Genomic DNA, 25,164 nt, shown 5'->3' with positions numbered 1-25,164 from the left:
TTCGGCTCAGGTCATGATCTCAGAGTCCTGAGATCGAGTCCCACATCGGGCTCCCTGCTCAGCGGGGAGCCTGCTTCCCTCTCTCTCTCTCTGCCTGCCTCTCTGCCTACTTGTGATTTCTCTCTGTCAAATAAATAAATAAAATCTTTAAAAAAAAAAAAGAATAAATTTATTTTATCCTTTTATTGGATTATCTGCAAACTAAAGGACACACTATTTTATTCTTAAACCCTGACAGAAATACTCAAAAGATTTTTGCTATGTAGAATGAGAAACTACAAACATTTGAAAATAGGAAAAACAAATACATTAAGGAGTCCGTCTTCTGTTAGGTTGCTTTTCTAACTAAGAGACCATGCTCACTTTTAATTTTAATTTTATAACTCTGCTAACATTTGGGCTAAAAATACGGATGCATGAGGGTGTCCTCAGTCTTCATGTCTTACCTATACTAATGGGCATGTCTAACCCACATTTGGGTCTGCACATGGCTATTCACAGAATTACTCTTAAATAATGAAAGGCATTTAGCCTGTGTGTCAGTCAGGTATGTAGGTAGTGGAGCTCTGCTAGCAGTTTTCAGTGGAGAGAATGTTCCTTTTTGTCACTAGTAAATAGCAAAATGTCAGCACATGAGCAGACTCTATATTTGATTAGAATAAGATGGTTAAGACAATGCTTTTCATAAAATGTATGAGTGAATAGTATTTGCTTCTAAATTTTGGAGATAATGAGAAATAATGTTTATTGGAAGTAAGGATTCCAGATGAACTTTTTTTTTTTTTTTTTTTAAACCTGTTCATTGTGGCATTTCTAAACATTGTTTTGTTAGGTAACTACACACCAGAGGTTGGGGACAACAGATTCCCCACCCCCCAGCTGCCTGCTTCCACCTGTGTAGAAGGCAGGTGATTAGGAGAGATGATCATTGTTAACATATATAGTTGTGGAAATTCACCATTATTTTTAAATCTTCAGTAATATTTAAAAACATTTTTGTTTAATAGAGTTTCCCCTTTTTCTTAAGAATGTTGACAGATAGAATATTTTTTCTTATGTGTGTATTCTCCTTCTGCCATCCAAAGGAGTCTTAAGTGTACTTAATTTTCATTTATGTGTCCTTCAAATGAGGTTTATTTGTTTTGAGGTGGTGGCCCTTAATACTCAAAAGTTTTCATCCTTGGCATATTTGCTTCAGAAATGAACTAGAGCAGTTCCTCATCCTTCTTTAGATCACAGGCCAGCCCCTTTAAGAGTCTAAGGAAAGCAAAGGACTACCTCAGAAAAGTACACATATGAATATATATAAAATTTTGCATGCTAAAAATTTCAGGAATACTATGCATCTTAATGGAGCTTACTTACTTGGGTTCATTAAAACAAAACAAAAAACCCAAAGGATTTGCTTTTTGATTCTTGAAATGTAGAGGCATGTATTACTTCTTAGAAATAACATGAGGTCCACTAAGTACATTATGTCTATCCTGAAATAAATGCTTATTTGGTGGCATCATAACTACATCTGTAGGTTCCTTCAGTGTCACAGGAGAAAAACACCATTAGCTTTATAAATTTGCACAGGTTTTAAAAGATCAGAGTTTAGAGCTTAGTGCCTAAAATAGGATATCCTCACTTATACTGTACTTTTACAGCTGCCTACAGGCTTGATGGCCAGCAAGATAAGAATGGCGTGCATATATATATACATATATATTTATATTTATATTTATGTATTTAAGATTTTACTTATTTATTTGAGAGAGAGAGTAAGAGAGAGCATGATAGGGGAGAAGGTCAGAGAGAGAAGCAGACTCCCCGTGGAGCTGGGAGCCCGATGCAGGACTCAGTCCCAAGACTCCAGGATCATGACCTGAGCCAAAGGCAGTGGCCAACCAACTGAGCCACCCAGGCGCCTGGCTTTTATATTTTTAAATGGTTATTAAAATATAGAGATATGTGATGAACCATATGTGGCTGACAAAATAAGAAACATTTACTGTCTACCCCTTTCCAGAAAAAGTTTGCCAACCTCTGGGTGAAAGCATTTGAGATACGTCTGTGGGAAGAGAGTGGAGTTCAGCCAGCTTTGTTAACAGACGCCCATCTTGAGCAGTCATATGCCTCTTTATCTGAATGAACCTTCTCTTTAAGCCATTTATAATAGTTTAAAATTTTCATTTGAGAATGGGAGGCATTCTGATACCTTACCCTTTTCTTAATGGTACAGTGGCGCTATTGGTAGTCAGTAATACCATTTGGATATAAACTGAATTCATTTGTAGATAATGCAGAGGTGTATAGTGTACTGGTATAACTAACTTAATGTGTTAATATTTTTTTAAACTCTCCAGGGTTGAAGTTGGGAAAAAAAAAAAATTTTTTTTTTTTGTCTTGTGCCTAAGAGAGAGTTTCTTACTACTTTAACTTTTCTATTAACATTTTAGAGCAAAAGCTAGATTACACATTCCCTGAAGAAAAATTACAGAGTTTAAGGACTAGATGGTTAAGGCTAACAACATACCAATATCAAGATGAACCTTTTTTCATAGTGTCAGTAGTACTCTGTGATTTTAATCATTTTCCAGTATTCATGAAATGAATGCAGAGTGGGAAAAGACATTATTTGCTACCAAGTGACAGTCTTTTTCAATCCTGCAAATAGTAGAGCATAGGAGTATGCCAAGATTTCACATCTCTTGGATGTTTTGAAGTTCCCATTCCAAACTGGGCCACTTAATTGGGTGACACTACATAGGTTGTCTGCGCCTCTATAAATGAGTGGTTGCATCCTTAGAGGCTTATATGTCATGCACACATTTCAGAATTCTTAATTAAACTTGAGATGGCAAGCCTGGAAGAAAAGCTCATGAAGGGTGAAGTATATTGATTCTTTAGCTTTGTAGTTTTGCTTTATCATCTGTATCCTCACCCTCTCAGCTTATTAACATTCTCCTAAGCTCGTGTATTTTGGGGCAGACTTTCTTATCACATCGTTTCCTCAGAGTTCTCTGTCTTTGTGGTTATATGTGAAAATTCAACATAATGTATAATTAGCTGCTAGTTGTTTTTTAGAATAAACATGCATCAGTCCTTCTGTCTTTGTGTAACTTTGTGGACTTTTTCCCCCTCTGTTTTGGGGTGTGTGTGTGTGTGTGTGTGTGTGTTGGGTTTTTGGCTTCTGTTTTTAAATCTTAACTTGAAGTGATCCCAGAACTATCTTTGTATCTTTTTATTTTTAACAAAAGTGTTAACCTTTTTTTAAAAAGCAACTGGATTTTTTAAAGTCTGGTTTAAATTTTTGAATTTTTAGAAAACCATATCAGTGATTGTGATTATTTATCAAGAAATTGAGATTCTTCTAAAAGCAGTAAAGAAAAACATCAAGATTTGCGTGTTTTTTGATGCAAAGAATGGAGAATGCAGATAGGAATGGATAGTCACTCCTGAGTTCTGACTGTTGGCTGACAGTAACCTACCCCTAAAGGGATGAGACTGGGTTTGCTTTTGGATATAGGTGCAACAGCCATGGACTGTGCTTGCCTTATCTGGAGAGCTCATTTCAGACCAGTGACAGGTCACTTAAGAGAAATACTTGCAGTTGCCTGTCTGGAAGGTTTTTTTGGAGACTTTTTTTTATGTCCATGCTTTAGCCCTGGCCAACACCTCTGGTTACAGCACACACCTGGCTTAAGTCTAGAGGGAGCCTTGTGTCCTTTTAACCTCTTGCTGGATTTCTCTGCATTTTCTACAGAAAGATTGTAAGTAAAATAGATGGCGACAAGGACGGGTTTGTCACTGTGGATGAACTCAAAGACTGGATTAAATTTGCACAAAAGCGCTGGATATACGAGGATGTAGAGCGACAGTGGAAGGGGCATGACCTCAATGAGGACGGCCTCGTTTCCTGGGAGGAGTATAAAAATGCCACCTACGGCTACGTTTTAGGTAGGTCCCTGCTATCTGGGGGAAAAAGCCTTATGGAGCTGGCACCTTGAAACGTAACTGTTTTGTCTTGTAGAATGATTGTAGATAAAATAGACGTGGATAAAGATGGGTTTGTGACGGAGGGGGAGCTGAAATCCTGGATTAAGCACGCCCAGAAGAAATACATATATGACAATGTTGAAAACCAATGGCACGAGTTTGATATGAATCAAGACGGCTTAATCTCCTGGGATGAGTACAGAAACGTGACTTATGGCACTTACCTGGGTAAGGGGCAAGATGTCAGCCTGATAGAGACCATGGTCTTGAGTCAAAGAAACAAATGGGTCACACAGTGAAGGAAAGTGCTTATTTTAAATAGTCCAATGCTGAACTGATTTCCCTTTATCTTATTAACTTTCAATGTGTATATTAAGTATTTTATTTAATTTTGGTTTTCTAAGGTCTGGCATCTTCTATATCTTTAGCATTCCAGATAATATTATTTTACCAAATTTTCTTTCTGTGATCCCTCAGAGACCATTGTTGGAGTAGATCTCGTCTAAAAGGCTGCATTGTTTCACTAATGCAAAAGCAAGAGACTGAGATGTCTCTTGACATAGTCACACTAAAGTATTGGACCTGATGGGTATTACATGCAACTGATAAATCACTAATTTCTACCCTTGAAAGTAATAATACTCTATATATATTAATAAATTGAATTTTAAAAAATAATATATAAATATATATTTTAATATATATAATATATCATATATAAATATGGACCTGAAATTCAAACCAAATTAGATTCCTTTGTAACTCATGGGAATAGAAAAATGACTGTCTTTCCTTAATAAAATAAATATCAAATATAATAGCTTCCCCTTGATAAAATCTAACCCCTTTATTTTAGTATGTCTGCCAACCAAAGTTTAGAAATGAAAATTTCCCATTTGTTTTCTCTGGCACATGAGTTTATCAGCTTGCTACGCAAATGCTTCAAGGCAAATAAATGTGACTTTGATTGCTTTCTGTTTATTTGGTAGCTTATGTGCTTGGGCCACCTGTTCGTAATTTTCTTTTTCTTATTACATTTGCCTGTTGCTGAATGCTAGGTGGCAATCTTACTGAGTTGATGACTTAGGATGTTTTTTAGTGAGATTCCTGTACTTGGTTACAATTTGAGATGGGAATGTATAAATGTTACTTCTTGCATTTTTATCCTGGAAGTTAGGCAAATTTGTGGGTTAAAGCAGGCATTCTCCACCACTGATTAACAAGCAGTGAGTGTATAATAAGTCTGTTTCCCCCACTGGATAGCCAGCTGTCTGTGTTAGTTACAGGACTGCATGCATTTCTAGTGAAGAAACTTTTATTTCTGTGTTGGGTTTGTTCTCATTCCTAAGACTAAAGTGGCAATCTCTCTTCATGCTTGACACTTAGCCAAGAACCAAACATACCTTTCACCCAATTAAGAACATGTATATTAAAAGTCAGTGCAGATGGAGAGGCACCCCGTGCTTCTTGCTTTCTGGCTGAAAGCCAACACCCTCCTGAGTTATTTGGACTTATAAAAATAGAGTGAAGAGTAGGCTATTGGTGATCTAAACAAAATGGTGTGTTAATAAATCTCCATTCAGACCTACGTAGGCACTCACTTGCTATCCAGAATGAATCTTAAACTCTTTGTATGATTATGTGCGTAGAAATCTACTGAGAGCTCTGTTGCTGGATAGGTCAAATGATTCAATGTAATGGGTATTTCTACTGAGACTGCGTATGCTGAAGCACTTGCTAGAGAAGCTGTATCTTTATAAGGCATCTTTCCCTCAAGGCATGTGGGTGGTTAGTGCTGAGGTAATGAGGCGACTTGCAGAAGTGCTGAGGGGCTTTTTGTGAGTATATTCTTGATTCAGTTTTTGAGTTCAGGCATAAATCATCGTAGCTTTTAACTAAAATCTGTCTTAATGAATCTGCTTTCCACAAAAGGAAGGTTAACTCTGTCTCTGCCACAATTAAAAATTTTAAAATACCGAGATCCATTCTGGCTGTACCAAAACTAGATCAAGAGCCTGCCCCAAATGATACTGGCTGGATAGCACAGAAAACGTACTTAGGATAGATCTGGCACTCCAAGCAATGACAGCAAACACAGGAGTTTAGTTATTAAAAGTCAAGTTTTTATCTTCCTTCTTCATCCTTCTGTATATCCATGATTGCAGTCACCATGTTTTACCCTAAGCAGAGAAGAGGGCTCTTTGTTAAGAATCTAGTCTTAATGTATAAGTTGTCTTCTATTACCTTTTTTTTTTTTAAGGTTTTGTTTATTTGACAGGGAGAGACCGCAGGGGGGAGTGGGAGAGAAGCAGGCTTCTCGCTGAGCAGGAGCCCAATGTAGGGCTTGACCCCAGGACGCGAGGGTCAGACACCCAGGCATCTCTTCTATTCTTATTTTTGTTACGTAGTTAGTACTGAAACTTCATTTGTTTAGAAGAGATGACTTAGTATCTTTAAAGAGTTGTATATTTTCCTTTAATTCTCCATCTTCAACCTGTTATGGTTTTGACTATCACAGATACTCATGATTCAATAAGCCATCTTACTGAATTTTGACACTTGACAAAGAATGAAGCTTCAAACTGCCCAACTCTCAAAGTATAGCAGTAGTTTTTGTTTTCTAAACTGTGCGTAATGTATGGAAAGATTGAACGACAGTATCAGCAATCAGCAGTGTGATGTTAATTGTTAAAGGGGTCCTGTGGGTCTTTTATAAAACTAGTGTTGTATCTTTTTTTATTTGATCAGTATGTTGTAGGAAAGATTGGTTCTTAGGTTTAATGTGATGTCTTTTACATTTCATAATGTCTTCACATGTTTCCTTTTGGTCCACACAGCAGATTGAAAGGGGTTTTTTGCTTGTTTGTTTTGTTTTTCCTACGGATAACTCCTTCCTAACATTTTTTTCAGCTTAAACTGAGTTTCATTCTTCTAGATTCTTATAGAGTCTAAATAACTACTGCTTCTGTAGTTCAGCAAACAGATGTTTAGGTCCAGCTTCAATTTGGTTGTAATCTAATGTTTATTTTTTGTTATGGCTTTATTGAGGTATAATTGACAAACAATACACTGCACATAATTAAAATGTACAATTGATGAATTTTGCCATAGGTATATACCAATGGACCCATCACTACAATCAAGATAAATGAATATAGCCATCACCCAAAAAGTTTCTTCGTGTCCCTTTATAGTTCTCCCTATCCCTGGGTAACCCCTGACCTATTTTCTATAACTCTGGATTAGTTTGGCATTCTATAATCTTACAGAAATGCGGAGGGGAGGGTGTTGGCAAGCAGTACTTATAACTCATGGTAGATCTCTGAGTTGGCTGAAAAAACTAAAGTGTGACCTTCAGAGGATAATATTCTGTTGATTTGAATCAAAGTGGTCTTAATATGAGATAGGAGGTCTTTGATATCTAGCTTCTCAGTGGGAGCCTAATGTTCAATAAAAATAGCAATAGCTAACACTTACTGAGAGCCAACTATAAGCTAGGCACTATTCTGAGCACTTAGATTTATTCGCTCATGCATACCTCCTAATAGTCCTGAGCAGCAGGCACTGCTGTTATCATTTTACAGATGAGTAGATTGAAGCACACTTTAGTTACTTGCCCACAGTCACACAGCTAGAAGGTGGTAGTTTAGGATTGAAACTGAAATAGTATGACTTTAGAACCAGTGTCTCTCAGATATAACCAGAAAGCTTGAACCTTCTAGTAACCTTAACACCAAAAGTAGCAAAGTGTCACATAGTAGGTTACATAGCCAAGGAGCCAGGGTTCCATTGGAATGGCAAACATTTACATTCAATTTGCACCTGACTTTGACTACCAAAACTGAATGCTTTCATACTGTTACAATTTTACCTGTGTAGTCGGGTTATTTCTTCATTGCTTGATTTATCTTTCTTGTAAATTGATTCCTCAGTCCACACATTTTCATGTTTTGTGGCAGTCTTATGATTTGACCTAAACGTTTTGTTTTCTAGATGATCCAGACCCTGATGATGGATTTAACTATAAACAGATGATGGTTAGAGATGAGCGGAGATTTAAAATGGCAGATAAGGATGGAGACCTCATTGCCACAAAGGAGGAATTCACAGCTTTCCTGCACCCTGAGGAGTATGACTACATGAAAGATATAGTAGTACAGGTTGGTGGAGAGTAGTGATTCTCAACAGAAACCCAGTTCCTCTTTTTGTTGCTTATACTGTTTTTCCTCTTTATTCTTTACTCTGTATCTGAAAGAATGACTTGCATTTATTTTTAAGCAAGCTCTAAGCCCCAGTGTCAGGCTTGAACTCACCACCCTGAGATCAAGAATCACATGCAGTACTGACTGAGTCAGCCAGCGCCCCAAGAAAATCCTGGGGTTTTTTGTTTGTTTGTTTTTTAATTAACACATAATGTATGATTAGCCCCAGGAGTACAGGTCTGTGAATCGCCAGGTTTACACACTTCATAGCACATACCTTCCCGAATGTCCATAACCCCACCACCCTCTCTCTACCCCCTACCTCCAGCAACCAAAAATCCTGTTTTTAAAAATGTCCCATAACCAGTGATCAGACACTAATAACAGTAATATTGAAGAATTCTCACAGAGGGCAGTTACCAATAAAACAAACTACAGACTTTATAGTTTTATAAACATAAAATATAGACTATAGTTATAGACATACTGGTCACATCTCCTGTTAGAATGACTTCAGCATGACTCGGGCTATTCCACATCATCATGGGCTTAGTGGGATAGTCATTTTTAAATGGTACCAGTGTTTCCCAAGAAGATTCATAGTTATTTTGGGTTGAAGCATAAAAAATAAGTGATGTTTTACCATTTTTTAGCTGGGAAATGGCAGTTTCCTGTGGTCTAACCATACCCACACATAAACATATATGTTTATGTTTTAATGAATGATAAGGTATTGCCTAAATCTCATCCAGATATTTATTTTGTCTCCTCTTCTGTCTAGGAAACAATGGAGGATATAGATAAGAATGCTGATGGTTTCATAGATCTTGAAGAGTATATTGGTAAGTCTGTTTTTACTGTTTTTCCTAGGAGAAGCTGAGAAGCTCTGTGGAAGTACGTTAGTGCATAGAAATAATTTATCCCATGGGTCAACCCTTAGCGTGTCATTAAGGCCAGATGAGCATGAGGAATAATGGGTTGTGATAAAGCATCTGAAGCAGCACTGTCCAGTCAAAATGTAAATGTGAGGCACATACGTATTTTTACTTTTCTAATAGCCACGTCAAAAGTTTCTTTAAAACATGATGATTTTCAATAATATATTTTATTTAACCTAATATTCGAAAATACTATACTTTCTATGTGTTACCAATATAAAGTTAGGATTTTTTTTATTCTGTGTTCAAAAGCATATTTTATACTTGCAGCACATTTCAGTTCAGACCAGCCACATTTCATATTGGATAGCAGTGATACCGTGCATCCCAGATGCCTATGTAATTGACAGTAAAGAGTTGCAGGGAGCCTAGGCTGGCATTAGGAAACCCAAGAGAGGAAGGTAGGGAATAGAATAAAAGAGATTGGTGCCTGGGTGGCTCAGCGGGTTGGGCCTTTGCATTTGGCTTGGATCGTGATTTTGGGGTCCTGGGATTGAGTCCTGCATCAGGCTTTCTGCTCAGCGGGGAGCCTGCTTCTTCCTCTCTCTCTCTCTCTCTCTCTCTTTGCCTACTTGTGATCTCTCTCTGTCAAATAAATAAATAAAATCTTAAAAAGATCCGTGAGTAAATAAATGACCACAAGTTGCTGATTTCTCTTAAATCCTTTCTTTGTTCCTTTTCATGATTTTCTGTTGTGTTTTCTGTCTAGGTCTTCTGTCTCCTTTTTTTTCAAACATGTCCTTTGAATTAAACAAGTTATTTCTTTTCTCAGATTTTTGCCTAATTACACTTGTTATTTATATATAAGGTTATTTACTTAAATTACTCCCTGAATATTTACCCTTCTTTTCTTCAAAGACTCACTGATGTGTTTTTTGAGTTTTTTAGAAAAGAGAGATGAGCAGTAGAAGATAGATTTTTTTTTTTTTTTAAACACCAAAATGGTTATTTTTAATGGAGTTCATCAGCACAGCGGAAATAAATGTCTGGGTGCACTTACTGAGCCTGTTTCAAAGTTGAGTATTTCGGCCTTTAAATATTTAATTATTTTATCTTTCGTTCTTGTCTTTTGCCATTTTATCACCATTGCTAAAACTGAGGAACTCATTTGACCCTCCAGAGGAGAGGAATTAAGGTTTATAACTGTTAAGTACCAGCACTGAGGTCAAAGAAGGAGATAGATACTTCTTTCTACATCTCTATCATACAGGTCCAAGGGCAGAGGAATTGTATTTTGAAACTATTAAAACTATCAACTGTGTGTATGTATGTTTGTTACTTTCTTTTGTAAATGATCAAGTAATGTAAACATTTACACTGAGGATGCAGGGCTTTGTGAACCTGAAAGTCTCCCCGCAGTGTCTCCCAGTTTCTGGGGATTGTGCTAGTTTCTACCCTGTTGAGGAAAGAGATCATAAACCAGACGGTCATTGTCTCTCATATTTAGCATTAATAAGTCGTCCCTGGAGTTACACTGTTGAGTATTTTTAGTCTTAAATAAATTTGTTATAGAGGCACCTGGGTGGCTCAGTTGGTTAGGCGTCTGCCTTTGGCTTGGGTTGTGATCCCCGAGTTCTGGGTTTGAACTCCATGTCAGATTCTTTGCTCAGCAGGAAGCTGCTTCCCCCTCTCCGCTCCCTGCTTGTTCACTCTGTCAAATAAGTAAATACAATTTTTTTAAAAAAATGAAAAATAAATTTGTTATAGAACATTGCAAACACATAAAATTAGAATAGTATAATGAACCCCTGTGTACCTGTGCCCAGCCCTAACAGCCATCAGCCCATGGCCAGTCCTTTTAAATCTTCAACTATTCCCCCTCCCACTTTTTAAATTTTAATTCTTTTGAAGTAAATACCAGTTATCATCTCATCTCATCTGTAAGCATTAGGTTATGTATCTCTAAAAAAATTTTTTACATAATCTCAAAATTTTTTTGAGATTATATTTTAAAAGGATTAACTCTTTCTTAAATAGAAAATTCAATATTATTGTCATCTTATTTAGATTTAAAATGTACTTAAATTATGGTTTTGTTTTTTTTTTTAAAGATTATTTATTTGACAGAGAAAGAGAGATCACAAGTAGGCAGAACAACAGGCAGAGAGAGAGGAAGGGAAGCAGGCTCCCTGCTGAGCAGAGAGCCCGACGCAGGGCTTGATCCCAGGACCATGGGATCATGACCTGAGCCGAAGGCAGAGGCTTTAACCCACTGAGCCACCCAGGCACCCCTGTATTTTTTTTTTATATATAGTATTTAAAATACTGTTAATAGTATGTCTTTGAAAGAATGCCTAGGTGCTCAAGCATCAAGACTCTTGATTTTGGCTCAGGTAGTGATCTCAGGTCAGGGTCATGAAATTAGTCCCTCATTAGACTGTGCGCTCAACGTGGAATCTGCTTGTCCCTCTCCCTCTGTTGCCTTGCTTGCTTCTCGCTTGCCCTCTCAAATAAATAAAATCTCTGAAAAAAATAAAAATATATAAAAGTATGGGTTTTTTTACATTCATTTGTTTATTCAAAAGTACCTCTCTTAAGTACACATTTATTCCCTCTCTAATTCAGAATTTCCTCATAGGTGTACTGTGAAAGTTTTTCTTGGCCCGCAGGAGAGCTAGTCCAGCAGCTCATACAAAAACATTTTCTGAATGTGCTATAACATAGATAAAGAACTAGGAAGTCCTACTTTGAGTTATTTCTTCTTTTTTTTTTTGTTTTGTTTTGTTTTGTTTTGTTTTAAAAAAAGGTCTACTCTTAGCCCTCAAATTCAGAAAGACAGCAATACCAGATGACAATAATATAGTTTAGTAACAAGTTCATCTTTTATTCAAGGTAAAATAGTCCACGGATTGGGGAGTGCAATGCCTAACAAGCAGTGGAGCACTTTCCCCAAGGGATTTTGGGCAAAAGTGAGTTTTATAAAGCATTAGAAGTAGTAACAGAAACAGATATGATTGGCTAGAAGGCTAGGGATTTCCTTATAGGGCTGGCAGTTCCTGTTTTCTAGGGTCAGGTAAGCTGCAATTGTGCAATTGGAGAATTGTGATTGGCATATGTTAAATTTCCTTGCAGGGTGGTATTTCCCCTAAGCGCAGGCTAACTTGGGTTCAAATCGGTGGTGTGGGCCATGCTACCTGAGCCACCTCTATTTTGTGGGTTTCAATGTATGAATTAGCTTTATCACAACTAAATAGCTACCTTTCCTTAGAACTGCTAGACATATATTAGGTGTGTTTCCATATCTTGTATGCAGTGCACATACACTTACTTCAATGTAGTAAACTCAGTAGTCTTCAGACCTCTTCACTCACATAATTCTGAAAGAATTTTGCCAAACAGTATTCCCTTACACATTTTAAAGTTGGCATCTACAGTATTTAAGTAGAAGTTCATATATTTTTTTTAAAGATTTTATTTATTTATTTATTTGAGGGAGCAAGTGGGGGTGGGGGTACGGAGAGGCAGAGGGAAAAGCTGACTCCCTGCTGAGCAGGTAGACTGACTTTGGGCTCAGTCCCAGGACCCTGAGATCATGACGTGAGCCGAAGGCAGACACTTAACCAATTGAGCCACCCAGGCGCCCCTAAGTAGACATTTAAACAATTGTGAAGAATCTCTCTCGGCTATAATACTGAATTTTAAAGTACCTTAACTCTTACATAAATCTAGTAAAATTCAAGTACCATAGCAACTTCTTGCCTATAGTGTTCATATAAGTAATTTGAACAAACCAACTTTATTTGTTTATTTATTTATTTTAGTTGCGGGGTGGGGCTGGTGGGAGGAGAGGAGATAGAGAATCCTAAGCAGGCTTCATGCCCCACACAGAACCTGACTCTGGTCTTGATCCCACACCCCTGAGATCATGACCTGAGCCAAAAGCAAGAGTCAGATGGTTGACCAACGGAGCTTTGCAGGTGCCTCTGAACAAACCAACTTCAGAAGATAATTAGGAAAGTCACATTTGGACTGAGTATTCAATAGTCCCCAAAGTTCATTTTTTGAAATGTGATCATGGACATTATAGCATATATATAGCCATCATTTTTAGAGATACATTTTTTTTTTTTTTTTTTTTAAGATTTTATTTATTTATTTGACAGACAGAGATCACAAGTAGGCAGAGAGGCAGGCAGAGAGAGAGAGAGAAAGGGAAGCAGGCTCCCTGTGGAGCAGAGAGCCCGATGCAGGGCTCGATCCCAGGACCCTGAGATCATGACCTGAGCCGAAGGCAGAGGCTTAACCCACTGAGCCACCCAGGCACTCCAAGATACATTTTTAAAAGTACTCAGTAATTGGTTTGGGTTTCTAGCATACACTTCTAAAGTTTTCTTGAGAATTTAAAATAGCACCTTTCTAGTAGCAGTACGTTTAGCTAGCTACGTTGGGTGGAAATGGAATGTAGGGAACAGCTATCTTTTAAAAGTTAATCTTTTATCTTTCTGGACGCTAGTCATTGCCCTTTATTTCTGCATTTCTTGAGGGCTAAGGATTCTCTTTGCACTCCTATTACAATCAGCTACTAGAAACATTCTTCTTTTTTTTTTTTTATTTTAATTCAGTTTAGTTAACATATAGTGTATTGTTAGTTTCAGGGGCAGAATTTATACAATTCATCAGTTGCATATAACACCCAGTGCTCTTTGTGTCGAGGGCCATCTCCCCATTATCCTGTCCCCCATCCTCAGTTCCCTATAGTTAAAAGTCTCTTATGGTTTGCCTACCTCTCTGTTTTTATCTTATTTTTCCTTCCCCTGCCTTATGTTAATCTGTTCTGTATCTTAAATTCCACATATGATGAAATCATACGGTATTTGTCTTTCTCTTGAGTTATTTTGCTTAGCGTAATACTCTGTAGTTGTTGGAAATGGCAAGATTTCATTCTTTTTGCTGGCTGAGTAATATTCCAGTGTGTGACTTTATCATATCTTACCCATTTATCTGTTGGTGGACATCTGGGCTCTTTCCATATTTTGGCTATTAAGTATATTAAGCATTTGGAAATATTCTTGTTATAAGGTTATTGAGTAAGCCTCAGGAAAATGCCTTGCTTTCTCTGACCTAAAATACCTTTGTAATTGCTACTAGGTTCCAGGCAGATGGATGAGCAAGAAGAGTTAAGCCAGATTACCATGTGGCAGTCTTGAGAAAAAGACAAACTTACCTTTTGTATTATGTACATGTGTGTGCAGGTGACATGTACAGCCATGATGGAAATGCTGATGAGCCGGAGTGGGTAAAGACAGAAAGAGAACAGTTTGTTGAGTTTCGAGATAAGAACCGTGATGGGAAGATGGACAAGGAAGAGACCAAAGACTGGATCCTCCCCTCTGACTATGATCATGCAGAGGCAGAAGCCAGGCACCTAGTCTATGAATCTGACCAGAACAAGGTAAGTCTGGCTAGGCCCAAACAACCTGGTAGTGATCGAAGTCTGTTTCTAGGGAATTGCCTAAAACATTCCTATTGAGGTACATAGAGCGTGTAAGGTCTTAATTGGTCTAAGTCTGCTACAAATACTAAGTCGACAATTGAAAATTAACAGGGCAGTGCTAGCTAGGTGATCTCATTTTAGAAATCCCTATGCCCATGGGCGCCTGGGTGGCTCAGTGGGTTAAGCCTCTGCCTTCGGCTCAGGTCATGATCTCAGGGTCCTGGGATCGAGTCCCACATTGGGCTCTCTGCTCAGCGTTGAGCCTGCTTCCTTCTCTCACTCTCTATCTGCCTGCCTCTCTGCCTACTTGTGATCTCTGTCAAATAAATGAGATCTTTAAAAAAAAATCCCTATGCCCAGTAGTGTTCACACCATTGGAGGCATTTGGCTTCAGGATAGAACCTCTGTATGTAGCGTATGTCCAGTGTGCATCATCTGTTATCTTCAGATCCCCAAGAAATTTTCTCTGCTTTTTTCCCTCTGTTATTTCCTTTGTGCTTTTACCTATTACAGGTTCATTTGCATGCTCAGAGTTGGTCATTTCCTTCTTAAATACATTTTTTAAAATTAAGTTCTTTGTAGTAGGTTATAAATCAGCATTTATCTGGAGCTTGTTAAAAGTTTTCTTGATCATTTATCTGAGGCATTTGTTTCATAAAAAGAGTGGTAGTCTCACTAAGCCGTCACCTTTTCAACAATTGAATGCTCTGCCTAGAGTAGGCTGAAAATCGATCTAAAGATGAAGGGTTTTGTATTCTGAGCATTCTCCAGTCTAGGCCAGTCTTTGCTTTCAAATGCGGTGTCTTATCATCTGAGCCGTTTTAAGGGACAGTCTGTTTTGAGTTCTTGCTGCAGTCACTTCAGTAGCCAGGTGCTGTGTCTCCAGATATGTGAGAAAAGGAAACTCCCAAGGTCATCCCTTGTGAATCTGGCCTAGATAATTTTTGAGCTGAGTGTCTCAGCCTTTGTTAGGGGTTGTGTCTGGAATCTGTTGCTGGCTAAGGCATAGCAGGGGTGAAAACTTCGTGCGGACGTTAGCAGATTTTATTGTTCCTGTTAGGCAATGACTGGATTCACTTTAAAGTATTTTCCCCAGTTCTTCCTGTCTCTTGCCTATACATAGGAGATGGCCCACATTTTGCTGGATGCATTAAGTTACTGAGCTATGTTATTTCCACCCTTCCACTTTTAACGTTCTTGATAAGAAAAATGTGTTAATTGCTATTTTCTTCCCTCTTTGTATGTTGTGGAGGCTTGGGGGTGAAGGTTGAGTTCACATTAATTTAGTAGGAATTTGAATCTTAAATCCTGACTTACCCCGTTTTGTTTTATAGTGGTGTTGCTAAATTGGGAATGGGAGATCGTTTTTTCCTCAATTTACTCTTCTCTCTAATTTCAGGACGGCAAGCTTACCAAGGAGGAGATTGTTGACAAGTATGATTTGTTTGTGGGCAGCCAGGCCACAGATTTTGGTGAGGCCTTAGTACGACATGATGAGTTCTGAGCTGCAGACAGAGGAATCCACATTTCTTCCAAAGTAATTTATTTTTACAGCCTCTGGTTTCACATGAAATTGTTTGCGCTACTGAGACTGTTATTACAAACTTTAAGACCTGAAAAGGTGTAATGAAAACCATCCCGTCCCCATTCCTCCTCCTCTTCGAGGTACCGGAGGGAACTGTGCTTCTGAGGAACAACTCTAATTAGTACACTTGTGTTTGTAGATTTACACTTTGTATTATGTATAACATGGTGTGTTTATTTTTGTATCTGTTCTCTGGTTGGGAGTATGATATGAAGGATCAACATCCTCAACTCACGCTGTAGGCAGACGTTAGCCCTTCACTCTTTCTCAACCCTTGCCATATAATTTTTGTAATTCTGACTTAACTAATTTTTTAAGCCTGAGATCAATAAGAGATATTTAGGAGAAAGAAAAGGGAAAAAATACACCCCACTATTTTATTTAGAGAGACAACACTTCATCTTGCTTATTGAAAAGTGTTTCGTAAGTAGTAGGGGCCACATATTCCATTCAGTTGCTCTCAGTCCAGCAATTGATCGTGGCATTATCTGGGCGAGGACAGATCCCTGTGCTGTCAGAAAGCTTGGCTCGACTTGATTTCGTTCAGTGTTTTTCTTCCCAGTAGGACTAGCTGTTCGCTAATTTTGCCAGGCACAGCTGTGTGGGAAGAGTTAGGGCCAGTGTCTTGAAAATCAATCAAGTGAGTGTGATCTCTTTACAGAGCTATACATAGAAACAGCTGGAAAACTAAGGGAAAAGTACAAGTGTTTTTAGGGCACACACTTTCTTTAGGGTGTGCATCTGTTGAAGTGCTCAAGACTGTCTTGCCTATTGAATCACTGTAAGTGCCCCGTTTAGCTCCTATTTCCCCAGGTGTTCCTAGGAATTAATCTTGCTTTCACTACAGTTAAAATGTACTCCTTTTCAATTATGTCATTTCATTGAAAGTGCCTTTAATGAGAGAAATGATCACCAAATGAGAGTTTTCTTGAGAAACCCTGAGATGAAATAAAGAGTTTATTTGGGCCACCTTATATGAAGCTTACAACCTCCCAATGTATTGGGGATTTTTTTTTTCCTTCTTTTCCCTTTCTCTTTCAGACAGTGGTTAAATAGCAGTATTAGTTAGGAGCTTGGTTGCAGTGTTCTTATCTTGTGGGCTGGTTTCCAAAAACCACATGCTGCTGAATTTACCAGGGATCCTCATACCTCAGAATGCTAACCACTTACTACCAGGCCTATTTCTGTGTCAGCTGAAGAGCTTGAACTCAGACTCAAAGATGAGAGGGCCTACAAGAGGACTCTTTGGTTTGAGGACCATAGCTCAACTTTCTTGCCTTTGACCCATTGCCCCCTCTCTGCGCTGCCCCCCGAAAAGTTTATCGTGGATCAGCAGGTTGCCAGTTCTTGTCAAAGAGAGGGACGTTGTAGAAAGAGCTGAAGAAGCCGCCTTCTGTTCCCAACTCACCTTTACCCATAGTTTATGTAACACGAACTCTGTCTTTTTTGGTCCTTTTCTTACAGATGGACCTCTTTTGAGAAGAATTATTGTATTCCAAACCTTTTTAGCCCTCAGGTTACTAAGATAAATATATGTATATCTAACCTTTATTATTTCATATATCTTTCTGGATAATACATTCAGGTGGTGCTGGGTGATTATTATAATCTGAACCTAGGTGTATCCTTTGGTCTTCCATGATCATGTTGAAGTGGACTACTTGGCCTGGTTAAAAGCCAGACTATAACGTAATTTGATCCTGGCCTTTGCATTGAGCTCTTGAGAGTGGATACACTCTTTTTAACCCCAGTATAGGGGAATGTAAATTCTCAGCTCTCCAGATGCCCCATTTTTATCATCCAGAAGATCAAAGATGATAACATCAACCCAGGATTAGAGAGGGCACATCATGAACGGAGGGGCAGGAGGGCCTTGCAGCTCACTAGGTACAGAGAACCCAGGCCTGATGTTAAAGTTATGCACTTAGAAAACAAACCTTCATATGCTGAAATGGCAAATTCTGGATACTGGGTGCTCAGCAGCAAGCATACTCTAACCTCTGATGACCCCGGATTATCTTTTTGGTTTCAGTCAAGCCTGAGGCTGGTGAACAGTAGCTACACACCCACATTGTGTGTTCTGTGAATGCTAGCTCTCTTAAATTTGGATACTGGTTATTTTTTATAGAGTGTAAACCAAGTTTTATATTCTATAATGCAAACAGGTACCTATCTGTTTCTAAATAAAACTGTTTACATTCATGGTGGGGTATGAGTATGTCCTTTATTCTCTTAAGAAATGGAATCCTTGCTTAGAAAGATGGGTGCTATAAACTGTCAAGAAAAGGAGGTCTAGAAGTTCTACTATGCTTCCTCCCCATCCCAGAGAAGGTCTGCCTTCTCCCAGATTAGCTATTCCTTTTTTATTTCTGAAATTCTCTGGCATCTTCCCCACTGCAGCTGGACCCCTTCTTTCCCTTCTTTGCTTTCCTCAGGTCGTATGACTGGAGGGGAGTCCAGCTGCTCATTACAGAATTACCTGATACCAAACACAAGCCGTTCCTGAACGCACACACAGCATTTATCTTGACTTTTATTTCAACAAGGCTCTTTTTCAAGGGGTTCAGAAGGGAAGCATCAAGTATCAAGTTTTTTGAACATTTTGGTTTATAGTTTATAGATGATATTAAGAGGTACATAGACATTTTGAGAACATGAAGGGAATTAACTGTTAACTTTACTAAATAATGCAGCTTAAGACAAATGTATACGTTTAGCCAAATTCGGTGGGAGGAGCTCAAATAATTCATGCTGGCTCAGGAGCTTCCGTATATGGCTGTCCCTGCCAGAACTAGTGGGTTATTGGCTGTGGTGGCATAAAGACGGTCTTTCAAACTTATATTTGGGGCCTACTCAAGGTTTTGGTTTTTTCTTTATATCTCCCATTTCTAGGGTGTTTAAGTTTGTTCTAATTCCAAATGTATCATCTCAGAACAGATCCCCCAATAAGGAAAAAAAAATTACAAAAAAGATAAGTTTATTTTTTTAACAACTTAATTTTATTTTATATTTTTCAGCATTCCAACATTGTTTATGCAGCACACCCAGTGCTCCATACAATATGTGCCCTCCTTAATACCCACCCCACCCCCCACCAAAACCCTCAGTTTATTTCTCAGAGTCTGCAGTCTCTCATGCTTCATCTCCCCCTCTGGTTTATCCCAATTTCACTTTTCCTTTCCTTCTCCTAATGTCCTCCATGTTATTCCCTGTGCTCCACAAGTAAGTGAAACATGTAATTGACTCTCTGCTCGACTTATTTCACTCAGCATAATCTCTTCCAGTCCTGTCCACATTGATACAAAAAGTTAAGTATTCATCCTTTCTGATGGAGGCATAATATTCCATTGTATATAATGACCATATCTTCTTTATCCATTTGTCTGTTGAAGGGCATCTTGGCTTTTTCCACAGTTGGTCATTGCTGCTATGAACATTGGGGTACAGATGGCCCTTCTTTTCACTATATCTGTATCTTTGGGGTAATTGCAGGGTCATAGAGTAACTCTATTTTTAATTTCTGAAGAAGAAATCTCCACACTGTTTTCCAAAGTGGGTGCACCAACTTGCATTCCCACCAACCGTGTAAGAGGATTCCCCTTTCTCTACTTCCTCTCCAACACTTGTTATTTCCTATCCTGTTAATTTTGGCCATTCCAGTTGGTGTAAGGTGATATCTCAATGTGGTTTTGATTTGAATTTCCCTAGTGGCTTATCCATACACTGAAAAATTCATACTCCTTTATCGTGGCCTCATACTTAATCAGTTCTCCAAGTGTTATGAATGATGCCACTTAGGAGTAGAAATTGAGGATTGTTGACATGGCCTTTGGAGTGACCTGAAGAAGACCCAGTTGGAACAATAGCTTTGTAGGTAGGAAAGGAGCAGTAGGAAAATGGAAAGTTGACTCCCTGAATTCCCACTATTCCCTTCCCATCTTATTCTGCATTTGTTAGTTTGGTTTTTGAGAGAGAGAGAAGAAATTTCTCTAAATGTAAAATCCTAATTGCTGCAGGTAAGCCAGTATGGCTCCTTAGTTGGGGCCAACTTGACTGGGAGAGACAGAAGAGACTTCTGTTTTCTGGGAGCTGGACATTTCAGAATCATCTGTCATGGGCTTCCCACACACCATCTCCATGATGCAGGCTCGGAACTGGAAGGAAAGGGCGGAATTGGAGCTAGCCCCTTGTGACCAGTACAGAGGAAGTACATCAAGAAATACGGGGGACAAAGATCTCTTGGTTTGTATTCCCAAAGCCTTGTGCAATGCCTTATACCCAGGATCTCCTCACATGGTTGGTTGGTTTTCCTTTTAAAGATTTTATTTATTAAAAATGAGTGGAGGGAGGGGAACAGAGAAAGAGAAAAACAGACTCCATGCTGAGCATGAAGCCTGACACGGGGCTCTATCCCAGGACCCAGAGATCCTGACCCGAGCCAAAGGCAGACGCTTACCTGAATGAGCCAGCCAGGTGTCCTCTCCTCAGGTGGTTTTGAATACAAATGCCTAATCCTTAGAGCTATTCCTGGGTTTACATTAATAATTCCTACATATTTTGGCTCAGAGGCTTCGCTGTCAGGAAACCTCCAAGCAGCACTTGCCTCATCAAAATACTCAAAAGCAAGGCCAGAGTAGGCCTGCCCACCCACCCCACCATTATTAGGGAGGGCTCCCAATTGGAAGGAATTGCCAGTTTTGTTCCCATCCAGAAGTTTTGAATCCGTCTTTGTGGACCGAGGAAACAAAATAGCTATTCATTCTCAAAGCAGGGAGTTTGCCCCATAAGAGAAGAACTCTCTTAGATTCATCTAAGTTTGGGTTTTTATTAGCTCAGATACAGAATTTGGATTAGGAGGCCACTTAGTACCTTCAGGTGATGAGCTGTGTTAGAGATTTATGAATGTGTTGGATTCCTGTGCTTTTGCATACACTTGTGCAAGCTGGCAGTTGGAAGGGAAAGAATTTTAGAGCTTCTGAAATGGAAGGACTAGGAATTTAGGAGAATGATTAATCTATTAGTTTTTCAGAAAAACTCCTTTCGCTTCACATCCTGCCCCTCGGAGCAAACTGATTTTTATGGCTCAAGTTATGTTTTCTCTGGATTCTGTTACCTTGTCTCGGTAACCGCACCCATCCCCCTGTGCTCACCAAGGGCTTCCCTTGTTCAACCCTCAGAACCTTTTGAGTGGAGTCTAAGGTGCTCTGAATCAAAAGTTGTTAGAAAAGAACCAGGTCTTACCAACAGGGTTTCATAGGAGTGTAAATAGAGAGCTTTACCTGCTTATTCATGAAGCAATAGATGATGGGGTTGTAGACACAAGCACTCTTGGAGAATAAGGCAGGAATGGTGACCAGCCGTAGGTCCACCCCGTGGTTCCGGTTGTTGATCAAGTACATGGCCATCGCAGCATAGGGCGTGTAACAGAAACAAAAGGACCCCACCATCACCACCACCATCCGGCTCACCTCCCGCTCGGCCTTCTGGGTTGAAGCAGACTCCTGTTGCTGGGCTGCAACCTGGGCAGAGCACAGAGGAATATTCTCTTCTCCCTGGCCCTCAACTCCCACATCTCCACCCTTTCCTACCAGGGGGGCGTCCCCTTCAATGGCCGCTCTTCTGTCCCAGCTTCTGGCCTAGTGCCTCTTGCTCTCCTTCCCTGAGGAAGGCGAGTGGAGACGGCTCTCTGGTCTGTGACTTAGGAAGGGATCACACGAATCTCTTACCACACATTTGAGCCCTACTCTTCCCACCATTCCATCATACTCCCTGCCCCCACTTTCTTCACTGCTTTTAGATATCCCCTCTACCTGGCTGTGGATGTTTCCAGAGGTCTCCTGTTCTAAAGCCCTTACCCACTCTTCCCGCTCATTTGGAGCCCCATGACTGCCCCCCTCCCGAACCTCACAAAAATCACTCACGGCTCGGAGGGCTCCCAGCAGCTGCGAGTAGGAGAAGCAGATGAGGGAGAGAGGCACAATGAAGCAGAAGATAAAGAGGAACCAGGTGTAGTACTCGCTGCGGTATTTGGTGCCCACGGTGTACCAGTCGGGGCCGCAGGAGCACTGCAGGCCCTCAGGGATGTACCTGCAAGGGACCAAGCACTCACCCACCGGACAAGCACTTACCCACTGCGGGGCTCACCACAAGAATGAGTGGAGTGGGAGCTGAGATTCTGGACTGTGCTCTCCACTTAGAGGATACTCCAGGACTCCCTGCAGGGGCAGTTTCTGCCCTTACCAGCTGAGGCTATAGCAATTCCAACTGCAGGGTGAACGTTAGCACTTGCCTCCCACAGCCTCACCTACTCCACCAGCTCTTTAAAAGTGGAAGTTAGGGGCGCCTGGGTGGCACAGTTAAGCCTCTGACCCTTGGTTTTGGCTGGGTCTCAGGGTCATGAGACTGAGCCCCACATCGTGTGCCACATTGAGGGCAGAGTCTGCTTAAGACTCCCTCTCCCTCTGACCCTCCCCGACCCTCGCCCTCTCTCTAAAAGAAATAAATTTTTAAAAGGTCAAAGACTAAGGTCATACCCAACTCTCTCCACCCACACCAACCTGAGCTCCTAGCTCAGCACCATTGCCCTACACCCTCACCGACTCCAGCCAAAGAAGGGCGGGATGGCGACGCCGATACCAATGGTCCAGGTAGCCAGGACCACCATCAGTGCGTGCTTGGAGCTGAAGCGGAAGTTGCCGAAGGGCTTACAGATGACCAGGTAGCGCTCAAAGGCCAGGAAGGCCAGTGACCAGCCTGTCACCAGACCTGTAGTGAAACGTGAGAGTAATTGGGGTAGACAGCCCCACCCAGCCTGGCAAGCAGAGTGACTTACAGACGGTGGAGCAAGAAGGGGTAAAGAAGGGATTGGACTGATGGTTGGTGTGGAGTTTGGGACTTGGTTAAACTTCTAGTCCCGGCTGCTTTGTACCCCAATGATAAAGAACACCAAACTCCCTTTTCCCCGGCTCCTCTTTTAGGGGCCCACTCAAACCCAACATTCTGGCCCCTGCTTCCGATCCTGAAGCAATTCTTTGTCTCCCCCAAGTCTCCTTCCCTGCCAGTACCTGCTATAGTTCCCAGGAAGGCCTCCAAAGCACAAATAAGGTGCCCAAAGATGAAGTATCCGTGACAGCTGGCGATGAAGACGCTGGACACAGAGATGCAGTAGATGAAACCCCCCAGGGACACATTGACCAGAATATAGTTGAGTGGCTGTCGCAATTTTTTGTAGCGGAGGGTGGCCACCAGCACCGTGGCATTGAGTGGTGTCCCTGCAAAGAAGACAAAGCCCATGAAGACTGCCTGGAGGCGGAAGGCCCAGACCGGGGCAATGTGGTACTGAGGCCCATCCCATGGCCCCACCAAGGAGATGTTCTTGAACAGATAAAACTCCTCCTCCCCTGACATCTTACTCATGGGATGTCCCCCACCCTCTCTGATTCCTCTTATAGATTACCGTCCCACCACCACTTCCCCCGCCTCCAAAGCCCCTTTCAGGCTCCCTGAATGATCAGTACTGACCCTAAGCTTCCTAAGGATGAAGTTTGAGATTAGAGATGTGCAAGCCCCCACGATAAACCTTTTGTGGCCCCAAAGCCGATTGTGTGTTCTGGGGAGGATAAAATCAACAGGCAGTGCTGGCTGCTGGAATGAACAGGAGTGGGCTCACGGCAGCTGAGTGCTAAATGCATGCTGACCCATATTTAGCAGAGATGTGTCCGCTTTCTGTGTGTGTGTGTCCTTTCAATGGAACTATTGAGGGTCCGCCTTTCCGTTTGGCTTCTGGCGTGACTATATCCCTATACGTTTCTGCTCCCTTGTGGAAGGTGCCCCCTGAGGGTGCCCCCTGAGACTGCCCCTCCAGAGATCTTGGGCTCACAGCCAGCCTGGGAAGCAACCTTGGGCCACAGAAGGGCCAGGGAATGGGGAGCACCCCGGGTGGGAGCACCTCAGTGAAGGGCCTTCACAGATCAGTACAGGGGCAACGGGACAATGCTGCCGCTGTTTCTTAATGTGGAGTCTACGCAGGGAGGTTTTCTGCTCAGAAACCCCCACTCCCAGCCAGGCTGAGGTTGGTTGGCTCGCTGGCCCCCCACCTTGAACTCGGCAGTGCCCAAGTCACCACCGTGTTGCCGTGTCTGGTCTCCAGTCCTGCTCAGCTCTCACAGCCGGACTCAAAACCTGGCTGGTGCAGCTTGCCCCAGCGAGGCCAGCTCTGCCCTTAGTCCTGTAAATGTGTTCCCTGCCCCCCCTCAGCGTCCCTGAGCCCAGAGATAAAAGCGATGCACTTTATAGATACAAGGGAAAGTGAAAAGTGGCCCCTGTTGGCACCGTTGTTTGTATCCCATGAATCCCCCCACAGGGAAAAATTATAAACAAAATATGAAAAACGACTCCTGGAAAGCGCGATCAAGTACCCCAAGGCAGGGCAGAAAGGGAAAGGACCCAATCCTTGATTGAATGAAGGGGACCATCTACGTGCAAATGGATTATTTACTGAGGGCACTTCCCAGTCTAAAGGGGCAGGGGACGGCGGAAACTCCAGTGGAAAATCCCAAACTTCCCCCCCCCCCAAGAGTTAGAGGACAGAGTCTGGAACTCCAGAGTAGCTGGAGATGGAAGGTGGGTCCCCTGGAAGGAAGGATGCCCCAGAAGAGGAAGCCTTCAATTCCGCACACAAACTCCCCTCCAATCCTAGGCTGCCTGCCTGCTGAGCTATGCAAGGAGAAATGTCCCAGGAGCCCAGCAAAAGGTAGGAGCTGGGGCGTCTGAAAGCTGAGCAGAGGTTCGGGCTGCTATCCAGGGCCACAGAGAAAGAGTCTGGGTTCGATTCCTCCATGTTAGAGGAGCAGGGCAAACCCGTCTGGCTTTCCATCTGAAACTCCAAAAGGCCACACCTTAGGACTAACATCTATGTCCCTTGAATCCTGAGCTAGACATGGCCTCTCCTAGGTCCATCCTGAAACCTTTCCAAACAGTCCCTTCCCACCTTATTCTACCCAACCTCAGATAGAGGGCCCA

General features: G+C 41.1%; 2 protein-coding genes across 3 annotated transcripts in view; one reads left to right on the top strand and one right to left on the bottom strand.

Moving 5' to 3' along the window:
- The window catches only part of CALU (calumenin), a 30,819-nt gene extending 12,474 nt beyond the window's left edge, over window positions 1-18,345 (top strand). Inside the window, exons 3-7 of one of the 2 annotated variants that reach the window (XM_082694081.1) lie at window positions 4,019-4,212; window positions 7,978-8,144; window positions 8,968-9,028; window positions 14,317-14,516; window positions 15,958-18,345. In XM_082694081.1, coding sequence (XP_082550207.1) covers window positions 4,019-4,212; window positions 7,978-8,144; window positions 8,968-9,028; window positions 14,317-14,516; window positions 15,958-16,062 — 727 coding nt within the window. In that variant the 3' untranslated portion in view covers window positions 16,063-18,345. Of the gene's footprint in view, window positions 1-3,751; window positions 3,946-4,018; window positions 4,213-7,977; window positions 8,145-8,967; window positions 9,029-14,316; window positions 14,517-15,957 lie in introns of both variants that reach the window. The other variant, XM_082694080.1, reaches the window with a different exon arrangement.
- OPN1SW (opsin 1, short wave sensitive) lies at window positions 17,601-23,663 on the bottom strand. The gene is made up of 5 exons (XM_082694079.1): window positions 23,208-23,663; window positions 22,740-22,908; window positions 22,065-22,230; window positions 21,423-21,662; window positions 17,601-20,297 (listed from the first exon to the last, which is right to left on the bottom strand). The coding sequence occupies exons 1-5, from the start codon at window positions 23,557-23,559 to the stop codon at window positions 20,178-20,180; spliced, it is 1,047 nt and encodes a 348-aa protein (XP_082550205.1). The 5' UTR covers window positions 23,560-23,663; the 3' UTR covers window positions 17,601-20,177.
- Between the last annotated feature and the right edge of the window lie 1,501 nt (window positions 23,664-25,164).

This window comes from Mustela nivalis (genome assembly GCF_964662115.1).
Source record: "Mustela nivalis genome assembly, chromosome: 12".
NCBI lineage: Eukaryota > Metazoa > Chordata > Mammalia > Carnivora > Mustelidae > Mustela > Mustela nivalis.
The sequence above is the reverse complement of the archived record's forward strand: the minus strand, read 5'-3'. Positions and strand labels throughout refer to the sequence as shown.